The sequence below is a fragment of the Nilaparvata lugens genome, chromosome 8 (genome assembly GCF_014356525.2).
Source record: "Nilaparvata lugens isolate BPH chromosome 8, ASM1435652v1, whole genome shotgun sequence".
In the NCBI taxonomy this organism is placed as follows: domain Eukaryota; kingdom Metazoa; phylum Arthropoda; class Insecta; order Hemiptera; family Delphacidae; genus Nilaparvata; species Nilaparvata lugens.
In genome coordinates, this window is record NC_052511.1 from 36,172,370 (window position 1) to 36,195,484 (window position 23,115).

Consider the following 23,115-nt stretch of genomic DNA (forward strand, 5'->3'; position numbering starts at 1 on the left):
TTATTTTTTGTCTAAGGTATTCAGAAAACATTTTCCATACAGTAGAATAAAAGTTATGTATTCACGATTTTCTTCGACAGAAATAACTACTACAGTAAATGTAATGTATACTATCAATGGTGCGTGCAGTAATAGAATTAATACTAGAATATTATGTAATTTCAGTAGAATTTGTTATTTGTTACTCATTCTATTCTGCTACTTTTATCACTTGATTAGAATCGTCTGTTAGAATCAGTATTCTGTTTCTTGTATTTGTCATTTGTGTTCATTATGTGTAAATAATTATTGATGTACCGTACGCTAATGTTAATATTTTATAATGGCGGAAGCATCGATGGATTAATTTATTTTGAAAATGTAAATAAGATGGATAAAAATTGCATTGATCTTTAGTCAACATTGTTATGTGAGTGGAAGACTTCTAGAATAACTTTGGATCACGATAAAACTCTAATTTCATAACTTACTTGTTTTTATCATTGTATTTTCATCCCTTTATCTATTGAGTTAATCTACAAATTCAAGCTTATACGGTAGTTGCTCTTATTGTATAAATTTAGGTGCTGTTATTTCTTGTTATTAGAATTCAAAGTTAGTAGACAGAAGGTTGGTCACTCATCTATAGTATTTTAGTTGAAATGCAATTGGAGTGGGGGAACTGCAGCCGTGACGTAGGCTGTAGTACAGAGTAGGCAAAATATCGCATTCTTGAAAATCATACGGTGACGTATAGTCAAATTATATAACACAAACATTTTCTGACATGCAAGCTTTCTGTTTCTGCCTTACAATAATTATCAAAACATTTAAATAATACAAGCATTTTGCCATATAAAAGCAAAAACCCCACCTCCTAACTTTCCTTTTCAAACCCTCAAGGTTTCTTCATCTTCTAGGTCGTGTTTATATTTTGTAGTTTGACTATACATCAGCTTGTGAATTTTGGGGATGAGATATTTTGATTCTCGTAGAACATGTGCTCAATACCAGCATGTGTTCAGTGCATTTAAATATGAATGAAATTTATCGGGATCGGTTTATCGGTTTATTGCAATGCATTAATTTTTCATGTGTTAATCTGAAATTATAATAGTATAACGTTGTCTACTAACGCTTTTCCAGCTTATTAACTTTTTCGTGTCACGTTTTTAGATTCTTGAAAAACTTTCAACTTCATTTTATTCATACAAGTTGAATGAACTTGGAATATTTAACAACATCATTAGAATCGGTGATTCATTCGCTATAAGTATGGAGAATTTTCAAGTTCTAGGTCAATCTTGAGGGCAATAAACGACGATTTATTTGAACATGTATACATAGTTTACCTGGAATGATAATGGTGTGAAACAATTAGAACTAGGCCCACAGCGTTTTTACAGATATGAATGTGACAAAATCTAGTTATATTAGGTATTCTCATCAATATCATCTCAGCCAATAATCTAAGTAATGTCAAGAGATTGATTACTCATTTTAAAATAATATTTTGAATTTTATTTTTTGTAGATGTAATTTGGAACCACGAAACGATTCTCTATTCATTCTAATCAAATGATATAATTTCAGATGAAATTATATTGAGTTGAAAATTATAAATTATTAAATTATATGTGTTGAAAATTGCATTTGTTCAAATTTTCGTTTAATAATAATTAATATAATTTCATAAACTCAATCAAAAACATTAATGAAGTTGAATTCAAATCAAATTTTATTCATCAAAAACAATTACAATACAAATTAGAATACTATAACATTTGATACAATTAAAACAATGAAGTTTTATGCATTGGATAATTTCTTAATAGGCAAAGATAATTCAATGAATATATACTATAAATTATATATGTTAGTGTATAAGCATAGAGAAACAATAGCGTAAGTAGATATCTCATAGTATAGGGAATTTATGTTGCAACTTTTACTGTTATCTCAAGCCGATTACTGTCGATTATTGTCAATTTTTACTGTTTTGTTGGGGTGATAGTGTATGAACGGCACAATTTGAGAGACTACCAGCGTCACTCAGCTGCATAGGAAAGAAAGAACTATGTGAACTATCAGCTTGGGATAACAGTAAAAGTTGCGACATAAACGCCCTATACCGTGGGATATCTATGGTATAAGTTATTAGTTGGTGGTTGGGTATTTTAATTACTATTTACAAACTTCATTCAGTGATATGAAGGGATGAATTGTAGGGACTATAGCCTAGTAACCTTCACTGACTCTTAGGGTCAAAATATAGTAGGCCTAGAGTGGCCAACGTGGAGTGTATTAGAGAAGGTACCGTATCTGAAAGCTTCCTGCCCTGCCGTCTCGTCTGGAAAACGCCTCAAGTGGCTTGGCCCTTTTTAGTGGCTTGGCCCAGTTGAATTTAGTTTTTGAAGTGAGAGTGAAGTCTTCAATCACATTGACCATAAAGTTTTTACTCCATACTTATCAAATAAAGATTTAGAGAATTCAATTAAAATTCTCATACCTTATAATTATGGTACAGTTCTTACCACATCATTATTTTTTTATTCTTGAAAGGGAATTAGTATGAAGACTAGTAATGCTAGACAGATATTTCTGTCTGATCTGTAATGGATGAATTTTAGCATAGAGAAACAATAGGATAAGTAGATATCCCATGGTACAGGGCGTTTATGTCGCAAATTTTACTGTTATCTCAAGCCGATAGTCCATGTAATTCTTTCCCGTGAAGCTGTGAGACACTGGTAGTCTCTCATATTGTGCTGTTCATACACTCTCACCCCAACAAGACAGTGAAAATCGACAATAATCAACAGTAATCGGCTTGAGATAACAGTAAAAGCTGCGACATAAACACCCTATACCATGGGATATCTACTCTTACGCTATTGTTTCTCTATGATTTTAGTTACCTTCCTTATAGTACCTTATTTCATAATATCGTCGCAGATGCAGAGTTGGTTCAACACCCTACATGAAAAAAATGTGAGTATGATCCCTCCAGCTATTTTTGTTAATTAATTCTAATAATTTTGTTTTCTTATAAGATACTTCATAATTTTGTTTTGTAAAGCTGCGTTTACACCAAAGTTATTAACAAAATGTTAATAACTTAATCTTTATAGATTCTATTAGATTGAACATAACTTATCATACACATGATGAACATATGTGTTTGTCAAGTTCCGTTCAATCTAATAGAATCTATAAAGATTAAGCTATTGACATTTTGTTAATAACTTTGGTGTAAACGCAGCTTGATAAAATCTTCATATAATTATGTATTTTGTAGTAGAATTCTTAATAATTTTGTTTTCCAGGTAACAAAATTTATGATATAGAACAGGGATTTCGGTCTAATATTTTTCTAACTCGTGGTTTTTCAGCGGTTTCCTATCATTAAACTATTTTCTTCAATAAAAATATCATGAGAAATTCAATTTTGTATTTCCAACACTTTAAAATTGTGGATATTTGCCGTTAAATCATAATTTTCTGCGAAAATGATTGAAATTTTTAAATGAGATTATTTCGATATATAATCTATCGATTCTTGTTAATGATTGCAATCAATTTTATCGTCGATGTTCACGATCAATCGAACAGAAAAATGTTCGATTAGTTGGCGGCCATTTTAGTTTGTGAATTCTCGCGTCCGTTCCGGTCGGTATTTTGTATTGAAATTATAGTGATAGTTAATGAAATTAACGAATAAATTCTTGAAAAATTAATTCCTTGTAGTTATTTTCATGAATTGTGCACTTTGAAATCAGTTTATCCTCTCTATTTATCGTGAGTGAACGGGTTGTGTGGCTGCCTTCTGTGCTGAACATTTGGTATGAATACGGTAGATTCTTTTCATTTTAATTAATCATTTAAAATTGATCATAGTCAATTATTAATCATAAATTCAAAGTTTTTTAATTTTCTGGTAGCCTATTTTATAGAAAGAAATACATGGTATAAAACTGGTAAAAAATCCAAGTCTACAATATTATGATCCGCAGAACTGTAAAGCGCTCAGCAGTTTTTACGTGCTGTAACCTGCAAGATAGAAGCAACAAGTGCTGAAATCCTACTAGGCTATTTTTTATGGTTGAGTCTGTAATATCTGGTGTGTTAATATTCACTAATAATTACTGTACCTAAAATCACTTCACTTATTATGGTCTAACTTGATTCAAATTAATGAAAACTTGTAGTACGGTACCTTTATTAAAAACTTTAAAATATTTTAACGACTTGTTTTGACCATTGGTCATTTTCAAGTTAAAATGTGAATAAAGAATACTACAAGTTTTATTAATTTACTGTATCTACAGGGTGATTCCTAATTATGGTAAAATAATTTGATACGTGATAGTAGAGGTAAAAATAAGAAAAAAAGTTCTTATAAACATATATCCATAAACGCTTCATTAGCGAGCTATACAGAGTGAAAGATTTCGCCCGGAATTCAGTTCCTCTGGTGAAATACACCTATGCTGAATTGTTTGGGCACTAGTTTTTAGAAAACTTATGCTGGATTCATATGGAAAAATATCTGAAAAATTGAATAAAACTAGTCTGGAAGCTGTAGTGTGAGTAGTTTTTGAGAAAAAAGTTGAAATATGCAAAAAATCTAAGTAGAAAAACACAGACTTCTACGTTTGATGCCCAATAACTTTCTTTAATGACCAGTGAACAAATAATTTTTTGCAATAAAAATTGTAGAGAATTTAATTCTGAAAAGAATGATGTAAGCTGTGTAAAATAAATTTAAATAGAAGTTGAATAAAATGTATTCTTATGTAGTACATTACACCACAAAAATTTGCTGTTTTATGAGGGGAGAACTAATAACTCATAAGTTGTAGCTGATTGCAAATAAAATATTCGGTTTTTTATGAAATTTTTTTTATATGAAAGTAGCATATCCAAATGACATCAAACTTATACCAAAAGACTAGTAGATTATGCCATTAAGCCTGGGATGAAGCTCAAACAGAAGTAGATGATCTATGATTCCTGCCCAAATGTTTACTGAAAACTGATGTTGTGGAAGATTAGGATTGATGGCATGAGGATTCTCAGCTGCCCAAATATGTTGGTTGTGAACGTTAACGATAGCTGTTCTTTTAAAGTGTGCCTCGTCGGTAAATAAAACGGTTGTTAAAAAGTTTGGGTAAACAAGTTTTACTCAAAACCATCGGCAAATACCAGCACGGGGAATACAGTCTCGTGGCAATAGAGTATGAACTTTCTGGAGGTGGTATGGATGTAATTGTTGCTCTTTTAGTATCCTCCAAATAATAGATTGATTGACATTAAACTGCACTGACAATTCTCTCGTGCTCTTCTCTGGATGTTCATAAATTTCATTAAGAAATTGTTCTTCTATCTCAACAGTCATAGTAGATCGGGGTCTGCCTGCATAAATGTGCTCTTTGGATATCAAAGAATCTGTTTCAGACAGACGTTGATGAATAGTGGCAAAAAACCTTGAACTTGGACATACTCGGTTAGGAAAGTTCTCTTGATACAAACGTCTTGCTTCAGTATTATCACAGTAGTGTCCCATTCCATACATTAAATGCATGTCAGCTAATTCGGAGTATGAATAATGTCTAAAATTACCTGTATTTTTTAAAAAAGTTAACACTTAACACAAAAGCAAAGTGAAATGGTTACAAATGACTGGTTAATAGATTAAACAAAAAACACAGCGCGGTTACAGTAGGCCTAACTTACAGTTTGTTGTTTTGTTCAACAGTGAGCTAAAATGTTTCTGAAAATAATTTTCAGCTGATAATTTCTTTTAAATATTTTCTTATTTAAAACAAAATAAATCAGCTTTTTGGAAAACAGCTGTTATTAAAATCCATGTTTTATTTGCAATCAGCTACAACCTATGAGTTATTTGTTCTTCCCTCATAAAACAGCAAATTTTTGTGGTGTAATGTACTACATAAGAATACATTTTATTCAACTTCTATTTAAATTTATTTTACACAGCTTACATCATTCTTTTCAGAATTAAATTCTCTACAATTTTTATTGCGAAAAATTATTTGTTCACTGGTCATTAAAGAAAGTTATTGGGCATCAAACGTAGAAGTCTGTGTTTTTCTACTTAGATTTTTTGCATATTTCAACTTTTTCTCAAAAACTACTCACACTACAGCTTCCAGACTAGTTTTATTCAATTTTTCAGATATTTTTCCATATGAATCCAGCATAAGTTTTTTAAAAACTAGTGCCCAAACAATTCAGCATAGGTGTATTTCACCAGAGGAACTGAATTCCGGGCGAAATCTTTCACTCTGTATAGCTCGCTAATGAAGCGTTTATGGATATATGTTTATAAGAACTTTTTTTCTTATTTTTACCTCTACTATCACGTATCGAATTATTTTACCATAATTATGAATCACCCTGTACATTTCACTCTGTATAGACATTAGCCTGTATCTATATAATAAGAGAGAGTAGGGTTGCGTTTGTTCGTTTTCGCCACACTGCACAGAAAGCAGCTGTTTTCCAGTCCCTACGTAGATCTGAAAGACCTTGTTTGCAGACGACGTCAGAAAAGGGTTTCTTTTCCGGGCTAGGCCAGAAAGTTGTCTCTTTCCAGCCGCTCATGGAAGTAGTTAATAAGTCATCCGCTAGATCGGGCGAGTGACCACTTTCATCATCAGCTAAAGTCGCCATGATTTCAGTTCCAGTTTCGAATCAAACTAATTCGCTTCGCAACCAGTCTTATTCAATTATTTATTGTATTCCGAATTTTCAAAAATGCTTGAAGATGACTGTGGTATTCCAAGTGAAATTTTAAAAGAATCTGAAATCCTGATTGCAAATCTGCTACCATTAAAATCAAGAGATAGATACGATAGCTTAACGAGTATTCTTCATTTTGTATTCTTTATTTTGTATTCTTTATTTATTTTGTCAGCAATACCTGTAGTGTGGCGAAAAATATCGTTCGCACCACGGGCAAAAATGTTTTTCCAGCTCTCAATCTTTTCTAGTCATCAGCTAAAGTCGCCATGATTTCAGTTCCAGTTTCGAATCAAACTAATTCGCTTCGCAACCAGTTTTATTCAATTATTTATTGTATTCCGAATTTTCAAAAATGCTTGAAGATGACTGTGGTATTCCAAGTGAAATTTTAAAAGAATCTGAAATCCTGATTGCAAATCTGCTACCATTAAAATCAAGAGATAGATACGATAGCTTAACGAGTATTCTTCATTTTGTATTCTTTATTTATTTTGTCAGCAATACCTGTAGTGTGGCGAAAAATATCGTTCGCACCATGGGCAAAAATGTTTTTCTGCTCTAGGTGCGAAATATACTATTGTTCGCATCAAAACATGTCAACTTGTGGATTGCATACCGGAAAAACGGGAATTATTTAGATCTCCAAATTTTGCGCATAGATTCTAAAAATATCAATCTCGTGCACCTGGAAGCCCAAATTTCAATTTTCCTTCTAGATTTTTCAGAATTAATGTTAAAATTTCATTAATGGTACATTCGATTTCATTAAAAAATCACCAAATCATATGGTCGAAATTGAAAAAGGAACATCTGTTTCTATATTGCTTTCTACCTGAAAAACATATTTTTGAAACTTCGTTTTCCTGATGCAATGTTTAGGCCTACACGTGGCATGGATTATTAATTTTTCAGCTTGAACAATTTTTGAGACAAATGCTAGATAAACGTCTACAGTTTGTTTCATCAATGCTGTATCGGCAATATGAAAACGCATGCAGTTAATATGTCTTTCAATGAAGGTGTTGTTATTTACATAAAGAAATTATATTCTTCCATTTTTATTCAAAATTATTCCATTTTTTAAAATTTCAAAATTATTCGAGAACTGATAGAATGACTGACTCACTGTACATATGCCTATTTTGAATTCTTCTAGATTTCATTACGTCAAGTTTTAAGAAAGACCCTTGCGAAGCACGGGGTTACCTGCTAGTGTTATAATATGTATGGTACGAGCATCCCAATTTTCCCGTGACAGTCCAGATGTCAGGGGTTTGTACGGTACGGTAGTCAACGGTACCGTACCGATTTAGGCCTACTCTCTACTATATGCCTATTTAGGCCCGGTTGCAAAACAGCCGGTTAAATTTTAACCGGGATAATTTCACGAGAACCAATCAGAGAGGGCGTTTTTTGAAAAGACGGCTTCTCTGATTGATTCTCGTGAAATTAATCACGGTTAAAATTTAACCGGCTGTTATGTGAGTGTTGTGCAGCCGGCACTAAGGTACCTAACTATAGTGTAACTATCCTATAATATTGAAAAAAAATATCTCGGTAAGGTATTCTACTGTCTGATGTTATTTATTTAATTCAGTAAGTTTACGGTGAGATACCGTAAGTTATTATGCGGTTATAATAATATCAAGTTTAGTTTGAAAATTGATCAAATATAGGCTTTGTGGGTTTGCATTGGCCCAGATATGGGTTTTTAAACCACACATTGGCCCAGTAGCATAGAAGCCTGTTAAAATTTAATCATGGTAAAATGTCATCAGAACCAATCAGAAGAGTTTTAGTTTTAGAAAAGAATTCTTCTGTGATTGGTTCTCGTGTAAATAAATCTCGGTTAAAATTTAATAGGCTTTTGTGCAACCGGGCCAAAAAATGTATTTTCATAAATTTTAGGGCGTAAACCCCAACCAAAAATGTTATGACAGGTAGGCCTATATTGGCACTGGACCTAGACTTAAGCCAATTTTATCAATAGAATTCAACTTGGAAAACAAAACAAGAAATTTTTATCTCACGAAGAATGAATAACAAAACGTTATAACATCTTATATTGGAGAAACAAAACAAAGAACCGTTTATTTTTCATGATGTAGAAAACAAAACGTTTTATCACACTATCCATGCATTGTAGCAGAACAACTCAGCAAACCAAAGCATGAACGAACACAAAACTGCCAATTATTCAAGTTCCATTTTTATAATGCTGCTTGCAATTTCATGCTGATGGTAATTGCAGGTTTGATATAGAAAAGAAAGTAGACAACTTGCTGTTCTACAATGGAAATCCAACAATTTTTGCTCACTTTAATTTGCAGTTGCTGACTTCTGAAAGTTGGTTGTTGCAGCTTTTAGCGCGGTACTTTCTTCTGAATTGGATATGCTCTACTGATGCAGCAATCGCTTATCCAGAAGCTGACATTTGGTCTCACACCAAAGAGATTCATTGCTAATCATCGGGAATAACATAAGGTAAGATAATATTATAAAGCTCATAGCTTTTGAAATAATCTATCCTGAAGTACCTACCCAATTTAATTATGAATTTAGTTAATTTATTCAACTACCTACTTCAGGATACAAGTCTTTAGGGACGTAAAGACGAATTATTTACTAGCTATACATTCAATGTTATATATTGATACAATAATTATAATATAATAGTACGTAGGTACCTATTTAACAAATTTATCACCTACTCTGGCATTAAATGCCGTGTTTTGATTGGTTTAATGTTGCGTCAGAGGAAATTAGAAAAAATTATATAGGATAATCATGCTGAAGAACTATTCATAAAGTCTTCTGGGGTTCGCCAATACATTTCAAATGCATTTTTTTTATATCACTGTACTTTTTTTTTAATTGGTGGGGTATTTCTGATTGCGTCCCATTTTCGAAAAATATCGTCGCTGTAATCTCTTATCAAATCAAGATTATAATATATCATTGTCTTAGATCCGTTGCTATTAATGTAACTATTGAAGATCACCTATGGTGATCAGCTAGGTACTCTAATCATATTTCGATTGAATTCTTGTTCATTGGCTTGACAAAATTTTTGACTTCCATATTTTCAAAAACAATAGACCTAATGCTGTGAATCCAATTTGTTTGAAATTACAAATAATTGCTGATCCATCTCTACATTCTAATAGTTTCTTATTTTAATCAATTCAAATATCCAATCAAGTGATTATTGATTTATATAAACAATAATTAACTCTCAACAACCTTCTGATCAACTGAGTAGCCTATTCCTCTCTTACAATTTATTTGAATAAAGTCCTTCTTCAAAATGTGCATACCTGAAGAACAAGTGAGTTTTGGGATCAAACCCTTTGAAATTATACTCTCTACTATATCCGAAGTTATGATCTGAGGATTCCTTCATTTCAAATTTTTCCAAAAAAATCTAATCAATATAACTTACGTATATCTGTATAAAAAAATACTTTCTGTATTCAAATCAATCGTTCAATTTTCTTTAACAACGAATTGTTCATCCCCTTTCGATACAGCGTTATAATGTGAGGCCCAGTTGGACAAAAGCCTGTTTAATTTTAAACTCAATTTATTGAATATCATAAGAACCAATCTGAGAAGCCTTCATTTGAAAACTTTCTCTGTTTGGTTCTCGTGGCATTTAATCACGATTAAAATTTAACAGGCATTTGTTTATTTGAGTTTATCCGAAAAGTACGTTATGGAATCAATCCACCGATTCGTCTGCTATCTGTATTTATTTCCTCATCTATTTGAACAACGAATAAGTTTTGGGATCAATCCACCGATTTTTCGACGATCTCTAATCATCACTTTGAGAGTTCCATTCATTAATTTCCTAGTTATAAGAATGGAATCCCATTTATCTGAACAACGAGTACGTTTAGGGATAATTCCTTTATTTAAAGTGAAATGTCTCTAGTCTATCTGACCAAATTCATAGTTTATCTAAACGAAATCCTAGTTTATCTCAACAACGAGTACGTTTTGGGATCGGTCCACTGGCTGTTCCCGTGGCCGCCGGTCTTGGCGAACGCCTGTGTGATGGCTGGCTCGCGTGTACTTCTATGCCAGCCTAGGGAGGCGTGCTCGAAGGAGGGCGCAGCGGCCGGCAGGTGGTAGATGGGATCCGGCGACAACAGCTTCTTGAATCCGCCCAGCATGGACATCATGAGCGCCATCTTGGAGAGCAGAAGCGCCTTGCCGCCGATCATCGCCATGAACTGGAAGCCGAGGGGCACCAGGAAGGCGGACAGCATCATGTAGCCGGCTACCATCATCGGAAACGCCTTGCGGTATTGGTGGCGGCGGCGGCCTAGGCGCAGAACACAAATGGAAATAGTATTTATTGAGAATGGTAGTATGAGCTCCATGGAGGGAATGCGCCAACCAAGCTCCCCGTCAGCTGAGCTCCTTTAAAAACCACTTTCGAGGGGATTGGTTGACGGCGTTAAGGCTGTGCAAAGGCAAAAAATAAACTTTCTACTCGTGATACTTTTTCAAGTTTTTCGATTTGTATATCATCAAGCTATCAAAATGAGTCAGGAAAACATTTTTTTCTGATCATTATTTTTTGAGATATGAGCGCCTGAAGTTTGAATTTTTGGGACAGAACATTTCAAATTCGGTAAGAGATAAATCCATGAGATTTAGAGGTATTGTTGATCTATTGTTGATACCTTCATGGTATTGTTGATCTAGTAAAACAATAATTTTCTGAAAATATCAATTTTTGGAAAAGTTATTCAATTTACTAAAAATAACCAAAATTAAATTTTAGTTGAGTTATTTTTGGTAAATTGAATAAGTTTTTCAAAAATTCATATTTTCAGAAAATTTTTGTTTTACTAGATCAACAATACCATGATCAAAATTGCGAGGAGCCACAGAGAAGATAGAGTAGAATCCTTCTACTTTGTGGAGGAGCTTATTTGTCGGGGAGACAGGTTGGCGGCGACCCGATATGGATATCGATGGTATAGAAACTTGATGGAAAGTGAATGAATTGGGAAGTGTGATGTCATATTTTAATATGTTCTTCAAGTTAAAGATAATATGGTAATATTAATTTTCAAAAAATATAGCTAATTGATAGTTGTGAAACGGTGGAAAGTAATATTCTACTCACCCTCTTCAACTTGTGAGCTGTCCCACAGTCTCAGTTGTAAAGAGTGGGATTGCAAGAGCGTGAACATTCTCTCACTGACAGCTGCGATGAAAGATTCCGACATTGTTTCTGACCTGTTAAAGGCAGATTAGAATGTGAAATTTAATTCAATTTTGAATATTGATTCAGGAGTATTAGTCAATTGGCATAGTATAAAAATCGCTGATTTTCATTGGAATTCGTGAATTTAATTCAAATTAATAGTTACTAATTTATAGGTTACTGATGTAGAAATAGGACATTGGCCTATATCACAGACAAGAGACAACCATTCAAGTTCCATAGTTTCGATATCACAGACAAAAATTCAAAGTTGTTGAATCTATGATTATATATAAAAATTTAGGCAGTCCCCTGTTGAATCTATTGATGAATATAGATCATTTAGATGAATGAGATTTGATTAATTAAATGTTTAAATTCTATCAATTATGCTCATCAATAGGAAACTCTTTGTAAAAATATGAAATTTTGCTTTGATTTTCTCTCCAAAATTAATAATCTCTATTTGATATGAATTATTCCATGAGTAATGAAATGCAAAATTTAATATTTATGAACAATACTATATTTCACTATTTCATATTAGTAATGTACAGATCAACCTCAGAAGACTGATGGAAAGAATTTTCTTCAATTTGAATGATAATCCAACTTTAAAATGAAAAATCGGCAATAGCAACCTTTCACAATACTGTGTTTATTACAGGTAAATTATCACCATCAAATAATTGTATCAGATGAAAGTTAATTTTATCAAGTCAAATTTGAAAAATGTTGGACTCGATTGCACAAAAGCCTGTTGAATTTTAACTGTGATTAAATTCCCCGAGAATCAATCGGAGAAACTTTCTTCCCGTGACATTCGATCATGATTAAAATCTAACAGTCTTTTGTGCAACCGGTACTCGCATTTTCAACTGAATTAGAGTAAGGCCCGGTTGCACAACAGCCGGTTAAATTTTAAGCGTGATTACTTTCATGAGAACCAATCAGAGAAGGCGTTTTTGAAAAGACGGCTTCTCTGATTGGTTCTCGTGGAATTAATCACGGTTAAAATTTAACCAGCTGTTGTGCAACCGGCACATAGCCTTTTAACATTCCACATTCTGTAATAATAATCATATCAAGGTAGTTACACACACATAGATTTTTGGATGTTTGATTTTTTGCCGTCCTTATGTCCTTATGAACTCTATGAGATTAAACGGAGCTTGACAAACATCATCTGTTCAATTATCTTACAGAAGGACGGTAAAAAATCGCACGTCTAAAAATCGATGTGTCTGTAAGGCTAGTTATAGGCTACACACATCCAAGGTATCTAGAATACATTGTATTACATTACATAGTACATTGTATTCTAGATACCTTGCACACATCGATTTCTAGACGTATGATTTTTTGTCGTCCTTATAAATTCTATTAGATTAAACAGATGATTTTTGATGACACACGATTTAAACAGATGACACACCAATTTGAACTGTCGACCACTTTCTATTATTATAAATTATTATAATAATACAAAGTGGTTGACAATAAAATTTCAAATTAGTGTTTTCATTATGAAAAGTACCACAACATGTGTTGTGATCTCAACACAACTGTCAGATGATTTTTGTTATCTTTAGTTTGATCTGATATAATTTCTAAGGACAGCCAAAAATCGTACGTCCAAAATCGATGTGTGTGTAACTGGTTTTAAAATTGATGCTTTCAACTCAAATTCTGGAGCTATTTACAATGAATAATTCATTCACTCACCTGCCAGTATAGTTAGAAATCTTGAAGTCCTTGTCTCTGACTAGAATCACCCCATCACTGAGCGGTATGTAGTCACTATTCAGCATCCTATCGAAAGCCTTCAACACATGCCTCTGTACGCAGCCCTTGATTTTGTTGTAAATTTCTGTCGCGTTATCTTTGGGCGACAAAAAGTTGTGTCCACATTTTGTGACAAGTCGCTGGACGATTTTCAAACTTTCCTCCAACGATGACATGTTGTTTTCATCTGTGCTGTTATCTTGGTGGTTGACCTGTTCATTGTTGGTTGTTTGACTGTTTGCGACTTCTTCCTCTTCATTGTCCACTTCGTTTTCCTGGTTGTTGTAAGTTGTGGCTTTGTTGTGTAGGCTCTGGTAGGACTGGTGTTGAGATAACTGTGAAAATTGAAGATTATATTAAATATAATTTCAATTATAAACGTTTGATTGTATGGTATGAGATGTTGTGGTATTTCTCCATAATTGATGGAATAAGATGTTGATATTGTCAATACCACTTTAATTTATTCTGTAGTAGATCATTTTATAGACTAATATAAATTAATTTTTGAATAAATTAAAGTGGTATTGACAATATCAACATCTCATTCTTTCAATTATAAACGTTATAATGAATTTTATTTCACATTAAATTCCATCGTATTTTTTCTACAGATGGAAATTATCTGCATCATTCAATTTGGATTTTCGTCGTTTATTATCATATTTACCGTAATCGACTTTGAAGAGTCAAACTGATTTAAGTTGTAAAAAAATAATTCAAAATAAAGCTATGGCAATAAAAGCGACGTCTACTGTTCACAGAATTAGGCCTAGTAATATTAAATTTGAAAACCTATTGAAGTTGGATTCTCACACAACTGTGACAGTGGACAGTGAAAATATACTTCCCACGGGTTCTAATTAGAATATTCTCACTTAACCAGGTCTAGTTAATATGAATAATACTATTACAACTTATGGGTATTATATTTTCATTGTTTAATGTCACTGTTGTGTGAATCCAATTTAGGCGTAACACTTGAACGAACTGTCTATCACAAGCTCCCTTTCAAATTCACAAGCTCTCTTGATAGCTCTCAATTGAAAATCATTTCTAAATTCACATCAGATTATCGATTAATTCACTTCAATAATTTTTTTTCATACCGAAAGTATTCTTATCGAGCTTGCATTTGTCATAGAGTTTTCGATTCTTAGATCAAGAACCCTACACAATAATTATTATTCTTTACCCTCTTACAGACCCTTTTTCATCAGACTGGGTGAGAGATTGAAGTTGTTATATTCATTGGGTTTATTCATGCAGATTTCAGTATATTCTGAAATAGTGCTCATACACTTGAACAATATATTAATAACTTTTTTCGATTCAGCAAAGTATTAGATGATTCACAAAATATGAACTGTATAAATATTGAACTACAGTATAAAAATTTATGGAATGAAAAAAATGCAATTTCGAATACTATAAGATGTAATTTTTGTATCAAAAATTGGCGGAGATTTGAGGGAGGTCAGGAGACAATAATCTTTTATAGGCAATCCGAATTTCTGAGAATTGATTCTGAAAATTTTCTTTTTCTTTTGGTATTCTGTATCCACTCCATACAATATTGTTTTACCTTTTCATACACTATTCCTTTTTTCTGCTTTCTCTACCTTGGCTCTCCATTAAATGTTTTCTTTTAGATTTATACTATTTCATCTTCTAATAATATATTCTCTTACTGTATGTAATTGTACTCTTGTAATTCCCAACATTGAAATATTTTTCTACCTTTAGTTATTGATCGACAGCATTTCTCTTTTTCACTCTTGATTATTTGGTTATTTGTCAACGTTTTACTATAGCTTTAATAGCTGTAATAGCTTTTGACTTGGAGGCGCAGAGAAATGGAGGGAGATCAGCCAATTATTGTCATGGATAGAGTCATAGGTAGAAGCACAGTTGCCAGTTTGTCGATTAGAGTCAGCCGACTGAAGGCTTTCAGAGAGGAAACTCCGTAAGTTTAACATAAGCGCTTGAATACTCACTAGAAATTAGAGAATACTGGCCGGCTCAGAACGGCAACATCACCACCGTTTTATCCCTACCTCTGTAGGGATCAGTCTTCTCTGCTGCACATGTCCCACCCAAGTAAGAAGTAATTTTGTAGGGAGTATATTTTCTTCTGTATTAAGCTACGATTAATATTTCTGTTATGAGTTTGATCCAAACTGTGGATACAATATTAGTGGAGATGATTTGAGCTTTATCTGCTGCTGCTGCTGCTGTAAAATTGTTCTTGTAATTCAAATTCAAAAATTTGTTTCTTAGTTTTAGTTGATCACGTTAGTATTTTAGTTTAGTTTTAACTGAGTTTTAGTTGATTTAGCTTGAATCAAGTCCAAAAACTTGTACTAAATTGAATGAATAATCAAATCAAAATAAATTTCGTTTAAAAATTCCCATACTTCACTCAAATTACATTCCAAATAGTTTTCCCTTACCTCTTGCAACGTCCTGATCCGCTGCACATTATCGACAGAGTTGAACGACTGCTGATGCAAATCTGCGATCGATTTGAGTGACCTTGGCACTCGTTTGGGGGGAGCAACTACTCCCGCCATCTTCATCCCCCGTCCTCCCGGCGACGACATCCGGGGCTTGTACTTCTCGTCAGGGCCCAGGAAAGTGCTGATCAGTTTGGAGGCCGTGCTGAAGAAAGAGTCATCGGTGTCTTGTAGGTGGGGTGAGGGACGTTTTCTCATCACGTACCTTCAATCGATTGAAATTTAATGATTAATTAAATTGATTCATTCATTGATTAATTGAATCTATGAATGAACAGTTTTGAGTGAGATTCAATGATACTATTGCATAGAAGTATTAATAAAATAATTTTACCTGTATGGGCTACTTTATTAAAATTTATAAAAACAATATAAAACATGTAGTACTCTTTTTATTTAAAACTTTAAATATTTCAATTACTAGTTTCGGCATACTTTCGCCATTTTCAAGTTGAAATGCAAAATTAAACGAGTAAATACTAGATAATAATGTTCTCAAATGCTTATATTTATATGAACATATATTATATTCTATTAATAAAACAAAATAAAATCTTATAGCACCCTTTATTAAAAAAAAACAACTTTGAAATAGTTTAACAACTAGTTTCGGTGATATTACACCATCGTCAGGTTATAAAAATATTTAAAAGTTTTTTTAAAAATAAAGGGTGCTATAAGATTTTATTTTGTTTTATTAATTAAAAAGTAGCTCATGTCAATAAGTGTATTATATTCTATATACATTTATATCAGTATCAACTTGTTTATTTTTGCATTTTAACATGAAAATGGCCAAAGTAGGCCGAAGCTAGTCACTGAAATGTTTTAAAGTTTTAAATAGAAAGGGTACTACGTGTTTTATATTGCTTTTATTGATAGTAGTATTAATATATATTCCATTCTCATTCAACAATTTTATCATACAAAACTATTGAGGCTGGAATATCGTTCTTTTCTTGGATCTGTAAATATTTGATTTGAATCGTGAATCAGTTTTATTAGGTATTTAATTATGAGAGAGTTAATGTTAGTATAACTGTATTTGTAAACGAAGTTAAATGCTGTAAACTACCCCAATATTTTTTTTAATATTAATAGGCATAGAGAATTCAATAAATAAATATACATCCCACTATAAATGATATGTGTTGGGATATAAGTAAATAGTAATAACTATATCACACAACAAGCAACTAATAACTTATATACCCCAACACATATCATTTATAGTGGGGTGTATATTTTATTCATTGAACTATCTATGCCTCTTAGGAAATTATTCAATGCATAAAACTTCTTTGTTTTAATTTTATTAAATTTAATAGTATTCAAATTTGTATTGTAATTGTTTTTTATGAATAAACTTTGAATTTGACAAATATTGACAACTGGTTGAAGTGTAGAGCTTGAAGGAAATTTCCTTTTTTTTGACAGCATATAACTTGGAATCTCGTTGAAGAATAATTATTCCATAATTACATTCATCAGCAATTACGATATCATTTTCATTAATAATCATTAGCAATTATGCTATATTTCATCTAGAGGCACCTAATACTATAAATTAGTTTGATAGGCTACTCAAAGTTAAAGTGTCGGTTGCACAAAAGCCGGTTAAATTTGAATCGTGATTAATTAATTAAACGAGAACCAATCAGAGAAGTCGTATTTTTGAAAAGGCCTTCTCTGTTTGATCTAGAGGAATTAATCATGATTGAAATTTAACCGGTTTTTGTGCAACCGGCACATAGAGAGTTACTTAAGGAAATCACAAATTTAGTCTTAGAATTCCTTTCTTTGAGTTTTTTTTGGAATCCATCCTGAAAAATGTATTGATGTGACAATAATTATTCTAGAGACTCGAGTTCTTATGTTTGTTTAGTGTTATGAAAATCTTACAATAAAATTTTGAAATCTCATGAATGAATTATTATTATAGAAAATCTAATAAATATCATTAATTGATGGTCATGAGCCTGAGTTATTCTATAATGCATGAACCTGGGAGGTATTATATGGACATGAATGTGATGTAGTCAGAATGTCAGTGAAGCTTTTCAAAATATTTGGAAATATTCATTATAGATCATTTCAATCATAATAGTTATTGAAAAAAAATATTTTCTACCATGCACTTCTGAGGGTTCGCAAAAAAAAAAACATCCAAATCTATTCCACCGTTAATCTTATCACAATTGAAATTCAATCGTGTTGAAGAATCCAATAGCTGCTACTGTACATCAAATCACATTCCAGGTCTTGGAATTGAGTAATCCAATTGGACGATCACTGCAAATAGGCTGCCGCAGAGCTGAAGAGGTTGCCAAAGCACAACTTACTGTGATTGGCCGGCTTTGTTTAGCCGCGAATGCATCGTGCTTTGTGATTTGTTTACTCATCATCTGTCTCTCCCTCCTCCTCCAACCTATTTACCCCCTTACCTTCACCCTCCTCGACGCTCTCCCTCCTTATTTACCCCACCCCCACCACACTTCCTCCTTCCTCCCTCCTACAACCTATTTACCCCCTCACCTTCTAGTACCCTTTTCCTCCTCCCTCTTATTTCCCCCCTTGCCCCTCTGGAACAATGGTCCCCGATCACGAATACAATTCAACTAATCAGACTCGTATAATTGAATTTCACATCGTTTTCCTGCCGTTGAATACAATAGTACAGTGAGTGAGGGAACAACTGTAGGTATAAACTTATTTCATCGTTTCATACAACAGCAAGCAGTGATGAATACAAAGGCTTGTAGCATAATATTCTCTTGTCTATATTGTGAGATTCACCTTAAACTGACAGCATTGATTGAATGGGCTGCATTGGTGTTATTCATTGGAAATACTGACAGATTAAGGCTGTGCAAAGGCTAAAAATGAATTTTTTACTCGTGATATTTTTCAAAGTTTTTTGATTTGTATAGCTATCAAGCTATCAAAATCAAAACGTTTTCTCAGGAAAACATTTTTTTTTTTTTTGATCATTACTTTTCGATATATGATCGCCCAGAATTTTAATTTTTGGGACAGAACATTTCAAATTCGTTAAGAGATAAATCCATGAGATTTAGAGGATAGATTCTTGATGGTATTGTTGATCTAGTAAAACAAAAAAATTCTGAAAATATCAATTTTTAAGATAGTAATTCAATTTACTAAAAATAACTTTTAGCTGAGTTATTTTTGGTAAATTGAATAACTTTTCCAAAAAATGATATTTTCAGGAAATTTTTATTCTACTAGATCAATAATACCATGAAGAATCTATCCTCTATAAAAGTAATGATCAGAAAAAAAATGTTTTCCTGAGAAAACTTTTTAATTTTGATAGGATGGATTATTCTGTATTCTGAAGGGGGTACGATAAGGTTCTTTTGTTAGCAATAATACTCAGGGAATATTATGAAAATGAATTTCATTCGAAATGTGGGCGACTTTCTTTTGTAAAATTTGGTTTGTTTCCCCAATGTCATGATGCAATTATTTTTGTGTCACTTTTGTTGTTATAAAGCCATTATGGCGACGTTAATAACTCTGATATTATTTGTTTGTTCTTCAGATTGTGCTATAATTTATAATCGTACAGTATTTAGAATTATATTTTTCTCTGAGTAGTATAAGTTCTTTGAGTAGAAGCTTTGATGATGTTTGAAGAATAAGATAATAAGGAAATTTGATAAAAATATGACACTTAGGACTTAGGAACTATTCATAATGAGAAAATAAAACTCTTTCAACGCTACTAAAAATCTCTTGTTAATTCCTGTTGGTTTTGCAGAAGTTTTACTCTGTAATGAATACCTGAAAAATTGAATCTGATGTTATTAGATACTAGCAGGTAACCCGTGCTCCGCAAGGGTCTAATTAAAAACTTTGGAAACTGAAAACTTGACCCACTGGAATCTTGAAGAATTTAAAATAGGTATAACCATCCTCGGTGAATTAGGGATCAATGTGCAAAATTTCAAGTTGATCAGTTGAGTAGTTCAGACGTGATAATGCGTCATTCGTGAATTTCTTATCCCTTACAAACCAACTCTTTAATTTATTATATTATAGATGATATTATGTGATTGGATATTCATGGTGGCATGCTTACAGTATTTTTTAGGATGAGCCCAATTAAGCCTTATACTGTGTATGGTTGATAGGAGAGATAATGATGAGATATGATGAACCTAGACATTTATGACGACTATTCAATGTGGCGTCTTCAGCTCTTCAGTTAAAGTGAACGCTAGGCCTCATCAAAATTTCTATTGAAAAGCCTTTCTTTCACATTTCAAATTCAATGAAAATTCTGCTGGTCAGTTTACCTACCATATCGTATTTAATATCATCCATTTTAAAATGGGATATCCACTTATGCTATCTATTCTCTTCAATACTACCTTGCTGTATATTGTTTGTATTTTCCATTCTGAGTCATGATTCTTGTATTATTGAATCAATGAGATTGAAGAGTGAATTTGAATATTTTTTTTCCACTTGAAATGGACATAACCCATGTATAATATTCGGACAATTTGAAACTAAATTGGGAAATTGATGAAGTTTTGGACAATCGCCTGTTTTTTTTTTCTTTTTCGATCGTTGTATTGTTTTTGCTAACCTAAATAAATAAATAAAATATATTATAAATATTTGGTTACCTTATGTTTTCTCTCCTTATCATTTTTGATGATGAAACTATTGTATGAATCAATAAAGAAAAATAATAAATAAAGAAAGAATAAACACCCTATACCATGGGACCTGAGCTATATTTTCTCTTTGATACCACCTTGTCTCGATATTGTTTTTACTGTATGATTAATTCTGTTATTGTTTTATTGAATCAATGAGATTGAAGAGTGAATTTGTGGAAAATTGGATACTATAATATAACAAGAAATATGAAAATATTTGCAATATTTTTTTTCCAATTGAAATGGACATAACCTATGTATAATATTCGGACAACTTGAAACTAAATTGGAAAATTGAAGAAGTTTTGGACAATAGCCTGTTTTTTTCTTTTCCGATCGTTGTATTGCTTTTGCTAACCTAAATAAATAAATAAAATATTAAATTAATTTAATATAAATACTTGGTTACCTTATTTTTATCATTTTTGATGATGAAACTATTGTATGAATCAATAAAGAAAGTTTAAACACCTTATACCATGGGGCATGAGCTTTCTTTTCTCCATGATAGGCCTACTTACTACCTTGCCTCGATATTGTTTGTATTTTCCATTCTAATTCATGATTTTTGTAACATTGAATCAATGAGATCGATGAATGAATTTGTGCTGAATTGGATAATAATTTAATATTAAGGTGCGTACAGATTTACGCACTGCGAACACGAGCAATTCACTTTTAATCAGCTGATGCCAAGCTTTTTATATCTGTATCTTACCGTTTCTGTACAAATACAGAATATATAATCAGCTGATGAAAAGTGAATTGCTCGTGTTCGAGGCGCGTAAATCTGAACGCACCTTCAGAAGAAATATGAAAATATTGTACTCACATGTAAGGCTGATTAGTGATCGGATCATAGTAGGTCTTCATGAGCGTTATTTTGTGAGCGTTTGGCGGCGTCCCCAGAGCGTACTTCCCGCGAAGTCCACCGTCAAGTCCCGGCCGCGGGTACTTAGTAGGCCGCGGCTTACCGTGGGCTTCATGAACGGGCCGCTCGCGGTGCTTATCGAGAAGTCCGTGCTTGTAAAGCTCCTCGATCGTGGCCGTGTCTGAAGTCTGTACTTGGCCATGATGAAAGACTTCGGCTTCGTTGTCCTTGTAGCGGTCCGAGTCTTGGAAACGTTCAGTGGCCGCCGAGATTTGAGTGGCAGTTGTTAGGAGGCATAGGATTAACGAGAGGGTTTTGAGCATTTTGTCGTAGATTTAACAGTTTTTGAGAGGGAAGTTTTGTTAATGTGGTAACGATTGGTTGATGTTGAGAGAAGGAGGTCAGTCAGTACATGGTGAGCCTGAAAGTGAAGGGTTGTAGTCAGTTATCAATTTGATTTGAAATTGATTAAGTCAGATTCCATTCACTTGTATTCAGTTTCAAATTGTAGTTACTATCTTATGTACTTGATATTAATGAAATATGCTTTAGAATGTTATGATTAAGTAATTAATATCGGGGACCGAGCTTCGCTCTGGAGTACAAAAGCATAAAAAATGTATTACGAAAGAAGAAATTATAATAACATTCGTACAGAAATGTTCTATCTAATCACAGTAAATTGAGATTCCCAGAAGAATGCAAAAATTTCCCTCACAAAGGCCCAGTTGCACAGAAGCCGGTTAAATTTTAATCCTGTTTAACTTCACGTGAACCAAATCAGGAAGACCATTTCAAAAACATGGATCTACTGGAATTAATCAGGATTGAAAATAACCGGGCTTTTTTGCAACCGGCACTAAGTACCTGATTCAATGATTACAAAAGTTCAACAGCTGAGTCATAATTTTGACTCAGTCCCACATACATGAACTTGCTCACACACTTTCATCAGACGACGAAATAATTATTATCAGCTGTTTTCCCAAGGATGAATAATAATTTATTATCCTTTTAATGTCCTTCAGCGAGTTTTCCCAGGGATGAGACCTAGTGAAATCGAATCTTCATATTATAAACCTATGTTCAGAATTTCGTGAGAATCGTTAGAGCCGTTTTCAAGATCCGGTGAAATACAAACATATAAACATCCAAACATCTAAACATCTGAACATATAAACAGAAGTTGCTCGTTTAATAGTATAGGATCCTATTATGCATGTATGTCTAGTGCAATTTTGTCTATTTGTTTTATTATCTAGTATCAATTGTATTGAG

The 23,115-nt window shown here is 32.8% G+C and overlaps 1 protein-coding gene across 1 annotated transcript; it reads right to left on the bottom strand.

Moving 5' to 3' along the window:
- Positions 1-10,727: 10,727 nt before the first annotated feature.
- On the bottom strand, positions 10,728-22,249 carry LOC111051083. The gene is made up of 5 exons (XM_022337512.2): positions 21,799-22,249; positions 16,210-16,477; positions 13,697-14,091; positions 11,891-12,003; positions 10,728-11,077 (listed from the first exon to the last, which is right to left on the bottom strand). Exons 1-5 carry the CDS (start codon positions 22,158-22,160, stop codon positions 10,728-10,730), a joined length of 1,488 nt encoding a protein of 495 aa, XP_022193204.2. The 5' UTR covers positions 22,161-22,249.
- Positions 22,250-23,115: the final 866 nt, after the last annotated feature.

Bases quoted from the DNA above. Each gene is read 5' to 3' on its own strand.
- LOC111051083 (XM_022337512.2), bottom strand. From the start codon at position 22,160: ATGCTCAAAACCCTCTCGTTAATCCTATGCCTCCTAACAACTGCCACT. The intron at 14,092-16,209 runs GTAAGGGAAAAC...CAATTTTCACAG, and splicing joins GGATCAGGACGTTGCAAGAG to TTATCTCAACACCAGTCCTA. The intron at 11,078-11,890 runs GTGAGTAGAATA...TTCTGCGCCTAG, and splicing joins CAGCTCACAAGTTGAAGAGG to GCCGCCGCCGCCACCAATAC.